Source organism: Lissotriton vulgaris, chromosome 11, assembly GCF_964263255.1.
Source record: "Lissotriton vulgaris chromosome 11, aLisVul1.2, whole genome shotgun sequence".
NCBI classification, from domain to species: Eukaryota; Metazoa; Chordata; class Amphibia; order Caudata; family Salamandridae; genus Lissotriton; species Lissotriton vulgaris.
The window spans coordinates 600,822,761-600,835,049 of NC_141699.1; the positions used below are offsets into that span (position 1 = coordinate 600,822,761).

The 12,289-nt window shown below is 47.8% G+C and overlaps 1 protein-coding gene across 1 annotated transcript in view; it reads left to right on the forward strand.

Moving 5' to 3' along the window:
• LOC147683214 (growth arrest-specific protein 6-like) overlaps positions 1 to 12,289 on the forward strand; it is a 250,454-nt gene that overhangs the window by 21,031 nt on the left and 217,134 nt on the right. Inside the window, exon 2 of the mRNA XM_086943699.1 lies at positions 7,610 to 7,716. Coding sequence (XP_086799825.1) covers positions 7,610 to 7,716 — 107 coding nt within the window. The remainder of the gene's footprint in view (positions 1 to 7,609; positions 7,717 to 12,289) is intronic.

The following is a 12,289-nucleotide window of genomic DNA, read 5'->3' on the forward strand; positions in this document are numbered from 1 at the left end:
GAGGATGGTGTTCATGATTTTGATGGTGTCATTGTCGCTTATGTTGGTCCAAGAGAGCAGGGGTTCGGTGCGGATGGTGGCCGTTGGGGTGGGGGTTTCAGTGACTGTCGGTCGGTCATGGTGTTGAAGCTGTTGTGGATGTCTGCGATCTTACGATGGAAGATGGTGGCAAGGGAGTCGCATAGGTCTTGCGAAGGTGGGATGTCGTTGGTGTTGGAGCTGGGGTTGGAGAGTTCCTTCACAATGTTGAAGAGCTCTTTGCTGTTGTGTGTGTTGTCATCTAGGCGGTCTTTGAAGGAGGCTTTTTTGGTGAATCTGATGATGTGATGGTGTTGGCGCATGGCATTCTTGTAGGCTGCGTAGTTGTCCGGTGTTGGTTCACGATGCCATGTCTTCTCTATTTTTCTGCAAGTTTGCTTGGAAGCCTGGAGGTCCTCGGTGAACCGGCTGGCTTTCTTGCTGGTGTGTCTGTTGGAGGGTTTCTTGATCGGGGCGAGGGTGTTGGTGCAGTCGTCGATCCACTGTCTGAGGTTGCGGGCGGCGGTGTCAGGGTCGGTCGGGTCGGAGGGTGGGCTCCGGGCGAGTGTGGTTGTTAGCTGGTCTTCGGTGACTTTGCTCCAGCAGCAGCGAGGGATCTGTTGGGTGCGGTGGTGCGTGGGGGGTTTCCGGAAGGTGAAGTGGATGCAGCGATGGTCGGTCCAATGGAGTTCGGTGGAGTGGCTGAAGAAGACGTGGGAGCTTGCGGAGAAGATGGGGGTCTAGCGTGTGGCTGGCAGAGTGGGTGGGTGTAGTGACGATCTGTCTGAGTCCGAGGTTGGCGAGGTTGTCGATCAATGTGGTGGAGTTGGTGTTGTTGTTCTCGAGGAAGAAGTTCAGGTCCCTGAGGAGGATGTAGTCTGTGGAGGCGAGGGCGTGTGTGCTGACAAAGTCGGCGATGGAGTCGCTGAACTATGGCCACGGTCCGGGGGGTCTGTAGATGAGAGTTCCTCTGAGGGTGGTGTTGGGATCGGTGTGGATCTGGGAGTGCAGGTGTTCGACGGTGCTGAGGGTGTTGTTGGTGTTGGTCGAGACTCTGAGAGTGTTCCTGTGGACGATGGCGATTCCTCCTCCTGTTCCGTTGGTGCAATCCCTGCGGGGATCTTGTAGCCGTCTGGGATGGCTATGGTGATGTCGAGTGCCGAGGAGGGGTTCATCCAGGTCTCCGTCCGGAAAGCGAGTCAGGGGAGATTGAGTTGAGTAGGTCCCAGAGTTCAACGGCGTGTTTGCGGGTGGAGCGGGTGTTGAGAAGGATGTATCTGAGGTGGTTGCGTTCTTTCACGGTGGGTGGCTTGGCGGATCGAAATCTGGTGAAGCTGCAGTTTCAGCAGGAGAAGGGTCCTTTGGTGCGCTTCGGGGAGGCCAGGAAGCAGGTGGGGGATCGTCTGGTGTTGAGTGAGTGGAGGGTGTTGGCATCGTAGCGGAGACGGGCGTTGTGGGGTTCGCGGAGGCCAGGGGTTCTGGCACAGGGCGCGGTCCAGGTGCTGATGGGCGCAGACGGGCTTGCCTTAGGAGCGCCTTCGGCACGCCAGCGGCGACGCTGCTGTGCGTAGCCGCACAGCGGCCGCAATAAGAAGGGGTGGTGGGAGGGAGGAGCAGCTGGGAGGAGGGAGTGGACGAATGGGCGAGCGGGGGGCGGGGTCGCAGGGGACGCAGCGGCAGGAAAAACGGGGCAAGAACGGCGAGGGAACAGAAGGCAAAGGAGGGCACAGGGCACAGAATACAAAGGGGAAGGAGGAAAAACGAACAATTTAAACAATGAAGAACAGAAGCAATACAGTACAAAGCAGGGGGGGCGGTCACAGGGGATGCAGCGGCGGGAAAGATGGGGGTCGGGAGCGGCGAGAGGACAGAAGGCAAAAGAGGGCACAGGGCACAGAATTAAACAATAAAAACAGAAGGAGGAAAAAAACGAAACAATTAAACAATAAAACAGGACCAATACAGTGCAAGCAGACCTAGGGCCAGCCACTGGCCACCAGGGATGAGGCACTGGTGGTAGCCTGCGGGTGGAGGAGGGCCTCGAACTTGCGGCAGTGGCAGCAGCAGCGAGCAGGGAAACACAGGCTCAACAGGTGGTGCTGTTGCGGCGTGGGGAGCGACCTGCCTGGAGCAGGGTCAAGGGTCGCTCCTTCTTAAAACTTGGTGTTCACCCAATGAAGTTCCAGTTGACCATGCAAATGTTTCAACTATACATAAAAGTCGGTGATTTAAGTGTTTTTTGACTTCAGCTGAATTTCTACAGACTGAATTCATGTTCATTAATGTTGCTTCTTGCAAGTGGTTGTTGGTGTCAAATGGTGTCCCTTGGTTTAATTTGGTATTTTTATTTACTGAGTGAACTTTTTCTTCTTTACATGTCCATTGCCATTTAAAGCAGTATATTAAGTACAGGAATTTCCTGCAATCGGGTTACTGCACATTTTTGACATCAAAATAAATTTAGCAACATGATAGTATGTCGAATGCTATCCCATAATTAACGTGAATGCTTTCTGCAACCAAAAGACAGTTAGGAAACAAATAAAAAAAATCTGCAAAGTATTCAGCTTTTACAGGCTCAAAACACTGACCGAAAAGTAAAATTGTGCACTAATGTTTTACCTCGTGTGGGTCTTATCCTCATATTTAGCGCATGCCACTATATAGGCAGGATAGAATACACATGTGTGCTTGCTTGCTGAGATCTTGAAGATCCACCACAAGTTAAATGACTCACTTTCAGGCATTTCCTTGTCAGGTTAACTTTTCAATTACCTGCGGGAAGGGTGCTTTGGCTGGAGTTCCAAGGGAGGTGGGACTAATTGCAGTGGAGACCATTGTTATGGGTGATCTGAAGGAGCCTGAGAACAGCTTTTGGTCTGAACTGAATCGAGTGGGTCCGAATCAAGAACAACTGGCAGAGGTTGGAGTGAAAGCATTATAGAAATGTGGAAGCCGTTTGGGATTCGATCGGCCTACTGGCTTTAGTGTTTGAGACACTCTGGACGCCCAGGAACCTAAGAAAGCGGAGAGAAAGTGTAAGGCTGCACTATATTTGGTGGGATCCGTGTGTTTGTGGGGGGAGGGAGGGGCTGCTGTGTTCGGGGTGTTACAGATGTTGAGGTGGGTGAGTTTAAACTAAGTGTGGGAGTGCAGATCCCCGTAGCTCTGCAAGGTTGACATGGGCCCTAATGCAAGCAGGGAAAGCTGGCCTCTAGCCTTTGGTTTGGTTTTAATAGAAGCTATAATAGGGGAAATTGACTGATATCCTGAACCGCTGTGCAGGCAATACTGTAGAGTGAGGTGGAGGGCCCAACAGAAGTGAGGGGTCTTGTGTACATGTTATATACCCGAGGTGCAACTGTTTTTGTTATTATGCTTGTAAAAAAAAAATTCTATTAAAAATCTGCTATAATAGGCGTGCAGCAGTCCCCTCACTTCCCTGGATCCCACCGCCACTGCACCTGCTGCATTTCTCAGGGTTGCGTGCCTATTTGATCTGCTCTTTGGTTGATTTGGAGGTGTTGTGCTTTGGTGTACAACCCTCTGGGTGGTGAATAGGAGTTTGTTGAAAGATTGAGGCAAGGCGATCAATCACTATGGACAAGAGGGTAGTCGTATGACTTCTTGTTGAGTTGCTCGCTGGAATTGGCTTTGCAAGCTCTTGAGAGGAGGAGGAGGAGGTTGGGGATTATAAATAGATCAAGGTCTTTGTCAAAATGGCGACGCCTTTTGCAGGCTGAAATGTGCCATGCTTGTGTTGCTCTGCCCTCGCACTGCAGTCGCTTGAGAAACCCTTGTGATAAGCACGATCAGCATGCAAAAACGGAGAGACACTTGGAGAACTGTTTTGCTTTTCTCTAGGTCAAGATGGCGCGTCTGACAGCAGAACGAGGGAGCGTGGTGTCTCAGGCCTCGAGATAGGGAGGGAATGTAGAACGCTCTGACCTGCACAGTTCCGCTGTGGACACATTCCTCTGTTTCCTCTCCGCATCTTCGCGTATTACGGTCTACGACAACCCTTTTCCCACACTCTATTAACTCATTAAATCCCTTTATTGTATTTGTTATTGTCTCCCCTCTCGTGCTCCATATGTCCTTTCCCTGTTTAGTTATACTCTAACTTTCGCCTCAGTCTCATTTGCACACTTCTTATTATACACTCACTGCTGCCCTTCCTTTACCAAAACACACCCACACTCTGGGGCATATTTATGGGGATTTGGCACAGGGCAGCACAGCAAGTCATCTTGCTGCGCTGCGTCAAAGTGGAAGGGCAGGAATGTGCCGTATCTATGACATACATCGCAGTCCTGTCCTGGCTTTACCCCTGTGCTGGCGCCGTTTCGGCAGCCCAGTGCCAAGGCAGGCACCCTTGCACCATGGTGCAAGGATGCCTGCATTGCAAACAGGATTGTTTTTGTGCAGAATGCATGGCTTGGCAGTTCGGGCTGGACTGTTCCCATGAGGCACAGGGTCAGACTGATTTGCATATGGCCATGTCTGAACTGGGGTGGCAGAGTGGGCTAAAGAATGGTGATGTATAAAACCCAGATCTGTTGACTGGGTGTGAGTGTTTGATTGGTTCCGATGCCCCGTCCATCACCACCCCCTTTTGTACCGCTTTGTGCAGAATGCAGCACGCATAAAAAAGTAAAAACGTGGAGAAATAAAGTTATTCCCCTCATTGCGCCTTACTTGGGGAGTCGTAAGGTTTTAGCACATCCCCAGGTTTACATGGTCTTGTAAATCTGGGGATGCATCAAAATCCACGGGTGTTGTGTGGGAACACCCACCACAATGCCCATGGAACGCCTCCCTAGCGCAGAGTAAGGCAACACAGTGATTTGCGCTGTCTTCCCCTACTTCATATCTATAAGGACATTCAAAGCTAAGCAAGGCGGCGTTGCGTGGCCTCATCAATATGATTTGGTGGTTTGCACTGCCATTGTGTCACAAAAAGTGATGTAACTGTGGTGCAAGGGGCTCGCAAACATGCCCCTCTGTGTTTTTAAGCTAATTTTAGTGTCCCTTTCCCTCCGTTTTAACTCTCTGCCTGATCTACTCACTGCTACCGATATCCTGTCACTTCTCCCCACAGCCATTCCTCATCTCCTCAATCCAGCCCCCTCATATCCCCTATAGCTTTTCATATCCCTACTTCTTTCTATTTCTCTCTCAAGCTCTCTCACACATTCACTATTTCTTCCTCCTCTCCTCCTCTCCTTCCTTTTTCCATTTCTACCCCTACCTTTAGCCCCTTAGTTGTCTCCCCAGCCACAATTTTTTTTAACAGAAACGAACTATGCATGTAGTTGACCCTATGTATGAAATGTAATAAATGTCATACTTCAGACAACTTTACTCTTATCAAATATGGGAAATAGAATTAACCACGAAGACTGAACCATGCATGCCGTAACAGCGCAAGCGCTACCACGCTAGCCTTTACCATGCTTATGCCCTTACCACGCTTATGCCTTTACCACTCTTATGCCTTTACCACGCTTATTCCTTTACCACTCTTATGCCTTTACCACGCATATTCCTTTAGCACTCATGCCTTTTCAATGATTTTCATTGTAAAGGCGGTAAAGGCATATGCGTAGCAGAGGCAGTCCGCACTCTAGACTCGGAGGAAGGGTGGGAGGTGTTGGAGATGCACTTCCTGCCCGGACAAGATTGGTAGGAATAAGAAGGATTCCGACGCTGCTTGTAGAGTAGTTTTGGGCTCGGGCCGGGGGTCGGTGTAGTTTTTAGGGCCATGGGCTGGTTTTAAGACTCAACGCAAGGAGGTTGGCGTGATTTTAGGGCTGGGGTCAGGGTAGTGTTTAGGGCTGGGGGGCGGTTATAGGGCTCAGGGTGGGGGGCTGGGGTGCTGTAACGACTGGCATCGAGGGCGTTTTCAGGGCTGGGTGCTGAGTTTTAGGGCTCGGGGCTGGGGTGTAACCTTTACCATGCATATGCCTTTACCAATCATGCCTATACAACAAAATTCGTTGTAAAAGCATGCGTGGTAAATGCATGTGTGGTAAAGGCGTGGTTGTGGCAAAGATCGCATTGCTAAGGCATGCTAAGTAATCGCATGCGTGGTTCCGCCATACAACAATCAAATATTGCCTAGATTCTGAATTGTTTAATCTTAGAAAGGTTCATTTCCCTTTGAGGCCTCCTATGTTGGACAAGTTGTTGGAACATATTGGAAACTTATTTTATCTTACAAAGTTACTTCAATTAGTCTCTGTATATCTATACGAATGTATTAGTGATACCTTTCATAACATATAACTTGTAAATATATAGAAAAGAGGACCTTATGACTTGCAAAAAGCACAGTGTATTAAAAATAGTCAACTACTTAAACTCTAACCTCCGATCCAGACATGCATGCCAGGCAGTGCATAAACATAACACAGGGACCAGCCCAACACTCCTGCAGTCATTTTGATTTCATGTGTTCATCCGTGTACGACATCTTTGTGTGCCCACTTCCAGTGGCCTAATTTGTTAGTGATAACCATTTAGAACTGTGTTCGGTTTCATTAGCAACTAAATCATATATTGAGTAATTAATATAAATAAACCACGTTTAACCCTTGTCCATCACTCTGCTTTAATGTATCACCCAAGCACCTTAATAGATACGTTTCGGAACACTGTTAAATTGAGGCTGCTCAATGGAGGTATATAAGCATCATCTCTTCAGAATAACTACTGACTATATACATGTGGTACATTTAGATTCACAATATGTACATTTATTTTATGGAAGAGGCATGAAAATCTTGCATGGATCAGAAACTTAGGGGCTTATTACACCGCCTCGGACTCTGGACCGAGCGACCCCTGGTTGGCGATTCCTACCATCTGATTACTATGTGACCGAACACTGTTAGGTCGGATACTCCCATGTCTCTATGGGAGCTTGTATTATGGCCATAATAGAGGCTCCCATGAAGAAATGTGGGTGTCTGTAAAACCTTGCACACTGTGGCATGCACCCCATTGTGCGTGCCACACAGTGCATGGATTTACAGGGAGGGCACCCTAGATACCCCATCTGCCCCCAACCATAGGCCGTGGAGGCAAGGGTGTCCTGCTAGGGGCCCCCAAACCTGCTTTCGGACAGGCCGGCACAGAAAGGCTGTGGGAAACAAACATCGTAATCCCGTCTGCAGAAATACAGTCCATAGGGAATTACAATGCGGTTCCGACCAGTAGGGAGACTCCGAGCGCTGGTCGGAACCGAGTCGGAATGACCAGCCGGTTTACGTTCTGACCGCCAGCATTGTAATCGGCGGTCGAGCCACAAACAGACCGTGTCGGTTGGAAAGCCTCCGCCCGCGGTTGGATGCTTCTGACGAACTGTCGGAGGCTTTCTGGCTGACATTGGAATCGGCCCCTGAATATATGATTTGTAGCTGAGCACTCATTTTAAAGATACTTAGGTTTTCAGGGTTCTTATCTGTGAGGTCCATGCATGACATAATTTTGTGTTTTCTATTTTCAGACCATTTACTCAATCCTGATAGGGAAATGGTTTGCATTTGCACATGTAAATTAACCCTTTCTTCTTGCTCTTTACATGCAGGACACTTGTATTCTTGTGGATGCAGCCAGGTCAGTGAACGAGTTATACCTGGGTAATGAAGACAGGAATATTCTTCTCATGGAGTTTCCCCTTTCTAAATTAACAAGGTATGATATGGAGTAAATAATACATGCCCAAAGAGATGATGGGAAATGTATCATTATGATAATTCCATTTAAACGTATTCAGAAGGTAAAAGGGTATGTAGCCCTGTACCAAATTCTATCTATATGTATTCCATATGATGATTGTTTCAGTGTCTCTGTGCAATCACCTGGCCATTTAATCGAACAAGTGAGTGGCTTCATTTCTCTGTGTAGTTTACTAGGTCATGTTGTCTCAGAAGTGACTGACTGGGTGTATTTTGGCGATCTCAACGCATTAAAATCCATTGGATACAAGGCTCTAGGATTGATATATGGTTTTAGTTTATCAGGGCCTGGATCTCCATATGTGAATGATAGTGAGTCGTGCTTTGATGGCTAGTTCCTGTTCAGTGCCGGCACCATGGCCATATTGGGCTGTGTGGCCTACAGATGCTCTCCATACATTATAGGTGCACTGACAGTTTGTGCAGGGCTATCAAATGCTATTTTTATTCTAGTACAATGTGGCTAAAGCCACTGTGAACTCATTATGTGGTCCATGGGTCAGACCGTGTTATTAGTGCCCGGGTTTCTACCCCCCCCTGCGACCCTCCACTCAGGCTCTCCCAAAGACCCAAGTCGAGTCAAAACTTATGCTTAGGAGTTCTTGAGCTTCTGTTTCCATATTATTGGCCCCTCTGGCCTACTGCAATTGGCTAGAAAGCGCCCTTTATGAGCTTTCAAAGGATCCTCTGTCTGTCCATCATTTACAGAGACGAGTGAATGAAAGTGCATGTGGGCATGGGAGTACCCGAGGCAAAAGGCTGCGGCCTCTGTGTGCTGGAGGGGCTCCCCGCCGGCTGGCCTGAACTGTACCACACCACAAGACTTGGCAATGTTGGATTGTTGGGTTGGGTGACACATGCCAACCTTCTTCCCCCTTTGTCTCACCCCTGTAAGAGCTGCCTTGCTAAATGGAGTGATGCAGGAGCAAGGAAAAGATGCAGGGGTTACTGAAAGTTGGGTATAAAGACGTGAAACTTTGAACTGGTCACACAGTTGCTGGTCATGTGGCAACAATCCCAATAGTTACTAGACAGCTGAAGACATGCAGTATCTACTGATAGTAATGTGCAGGATGACTTTACTTCATATTGAAGATATGGAGGTGTACTTGATGTCTTGAAGGTTATGTGGTAACTGCCAGATTCTTGTTGTAGCGCCTAAGGGATCTAACCACATCTGCTTCTGGACGTGTAGAGGCTTGCCATCCCCGTTGCTGGGCTTGTGAAAATTAGCTTAATCTGTTTCTCAGGAAAGCAAAAAAGTGATTGGTGGAATGCTTGAACTAATTTCAGTGACTGATAATTGCTCTAGGCTGCAATCCAGTCTATTATATTTTTGCTCAACATGCCACAACAGTCAAGAACTAGCTATATGCAAATCATTCTTGGGTCTTCTCCAATAGGAACAGTACAACCCGAACTTCCAGGCCAGGTCCCATGTGAATAGGAAAACAAGCCAGTTTCAGCCGATGTGGGCCTCATCAGGAGGGTGCAGCTTAAGTACTCTGGCACAATGAACAAGGGACCCATGTATAGGCAGATCCATCACAGGGGGTCACACTGAGAAAAACACAATAGCGATAGGTAGATTGCTTGAATTATTCTCAGCCACTGGTAGTTACTCTGGACTGTATAATCATGAGCCTGGTTCCACTGTAGACCTACCGGGCAGTTCAATTGAAGCCACATTGGTGGAATTTTCCATCAAAGAAATTATTGCAGGGATTGAGGGTCTGACCAAAAACAAAGCACCGGGGCCTGACGGAATCCCCCCTGATCTGTTTTTGAGTAACATCGAACTCTGGGCCCCTGTCCTGGTCCATGGCAGTAATCGTGCCAATCTTCAAAAAGGGTAATAGGGATGACCCAAAGTGCTACCGCCCGATCTCCCTGATTGATGTGTCAGCAAAACTTTTGGGGAGGGCAATCCTTAATAGACTGTCTGAGTGGACCGATGAAAGAAACATCTTCTCGGACACTCAATATGGATTTAGGGCAGGGAGGTCCACTAGTGACCAGTGCCTGAACCTATATATGCTGACTGCCAAGTATACCATAGCTAGTGACGAACCCATTTACATGGGTTTCATGGATTTGGCAGCAGCATTTGACCACGTCAACAGGGACAAATTGTGGGGCATGATGCTCAGTATGGGGATAGAGAGCGGTCTAATTAACATCTTGAGAGAACTGCATAGTGACACCACTGCCAAGGTCCGCTTTAACAGGGAGGGGGGATTGACTAGTTCTTTTTCCTGCAAGAGTGAAGTCCGTCAAGGCTGCATTCTTGCTCCCTTTTTGTTTTCCCTTTATATCAACAACTTAGAGCAGTTCCTGCTGGGTCTGAAGGCAGATTGCCCAAGGGTGGGGTCGCGTCACATTCCTGTTCTGCTTTATGCAGATGACGCGGTTCTGATTGCACGCACACCGAGGAGTCTACAAACCCTGATCGATGGATTTGTCAGTTTTATGAGTGCCTTGGACCTCTCTGCAAATCTTAGTAAATCCTATGTGCTCCTGGCAGGGAAAAAAACACTTCTAAATTCACATACAAAATAGGGAGCCACATTCTGGAAGTGGTCAAAACGTTTCCCTACCTTGGTGTAACATTTGATGGCGCCCTGCGATTTGATACCTTGGTGGAGGAACGCTGTGGTAAAATGGTTGCATCTAACGGGGCAATTGCTAGCTATGGCAGGAGGCTAGGAAGATGGTCCCCGGAACAGGTGATAAACCTGTATAGCTCTGTATCATGCTCCAAGGTAATCTATGGGGCAGAAGTATGGGGCTTTGCTAATACCACTTGCATCCAACGAGAAGAAAATAAATACCTGAAATCACTTCTGAGGGTTCCACAATGTACTGCTGGTTTGATTGCCCATAGAGAGTTAGGGAGACCATATATAGAAGATCTGATAAAATTGAGGCCTATTATCGCCTGGCTAAAAATTTGGGTGAACCCGGAGGCGACACTAAGCAGAGAAATCTTATCAGATTGCCTAAAGAGGGACAAGTGGATGCGCATCCCTTGGCTCCTTTATGTGAAGAATACCTTAGAGGAGCTAGGTTTTGGGAACCTCTTCTTTCATCCTGCAACGATTGTAGCCCAGAACAAACAGCATGTGGGGAGAATTTTCCTGGAGCGGAAAACCCTGTGCAGAGATGAGGCTGAAGGGTGCAAAAAGACTGTGAGGGCCCATCACCTAGTAAAAAGCATGGAAGGTATGGAGCCATACTTGTTTCTCATGCACAATGTACAGGATAGGTTCCTGATGTGCCGATTCAGATTGAACCTACTCCCATTCATGTTGGCATCCCCAGCAGGGTTTGTTACATCAATAGATCAGAAGGGGCCCTGCGGCTGCGACAACAGGTCTCCGCAGGACTCCCTTCATTTGGTTTTACTCTGCCCTTTTTACTCAATGCCCAGACGCAAATACCTGGTAAATATTTTGAGTAAAGCTAACCTGGTCAACGCTAGGGATGCACTAGTTTTCTTACAGAAAGCGGAGGACCCTTTGACACTGTGTAGCATTATGAACTTTATTAAGGTAGCACTACGATTAAGGCTCACTAGAGGGGAAGATTGAAATCTTTTTATTCTTATTTTTAAATGTTTAACATGGCTATACTGTTGCAGTTATGTCTTGTAAATTCATTGTACAAAGAATCCTGAAATGTTTAATGACTTTTTACTATGTAAATATGAATGTGCTTTTATGGTGTTTTTTAATCACCGAATAAAGATTCTTGAATTGAATTGAATACTCTGGACTGCAATCCCCTCCATCGCTTTTATGCCTAGAATGCCACCTCAGAAGGGAACCAAACATGCAAATCAGCAGCTCTGGGGTTTCCTGTATTCACATTCAGAGGAGGCCTAGTCTGGTAATTCATGTTGGACCATTTATAGTAGGGCAAAGCCAAGGCTGATTTGCATATGGAAGGTCACTGTCTAGAGTAACCCTGGGTACTGAACTCCACTCCGCTGGCAGAGTTTGGGGAATTTTGCATACCCAGCGGGCCGCGGGGAACGCAAAGTTCCTGCAAAACCTCTGACTCCCCAGCAGAACGGAGTTCAGCCCCTTACCCTCCCACCTCTCACCCCCACAATAAATATTTTCTAAATACAATTTACAATGAAAGTAAAATCAAACCGCACATACCTTATCGCGGCGTCCCGGGCTGCACTCCTCCTACTCGCCGTAATCTCCTACGTCAGACCTACGTCATGGTAGGACTACGCATGCACTGTCCTACTATGGATTACGGCGAGTCTCTTAGTTGCTTCTGCTTCCACAAGGGTCCCTCTCTTCAGGAGTGTTGAGTTTTAGCCAAGGACGAGGGTTGTTCACTCAGTTCCAAGTTTGTTGCCTCAGGGACAAAGTATCCCTCTTTTGCTTTGGTGCTGAAGGCAAAGTCCTGTTGTCAGCGACACAGGTCTCCTATTGCTCAATCCTTGAAGTAAGTTGTACAGATCAGAGGTTCTGTTGTAAGGGGAGTCCCTTAAATCCTAGATTTAGGGGGAC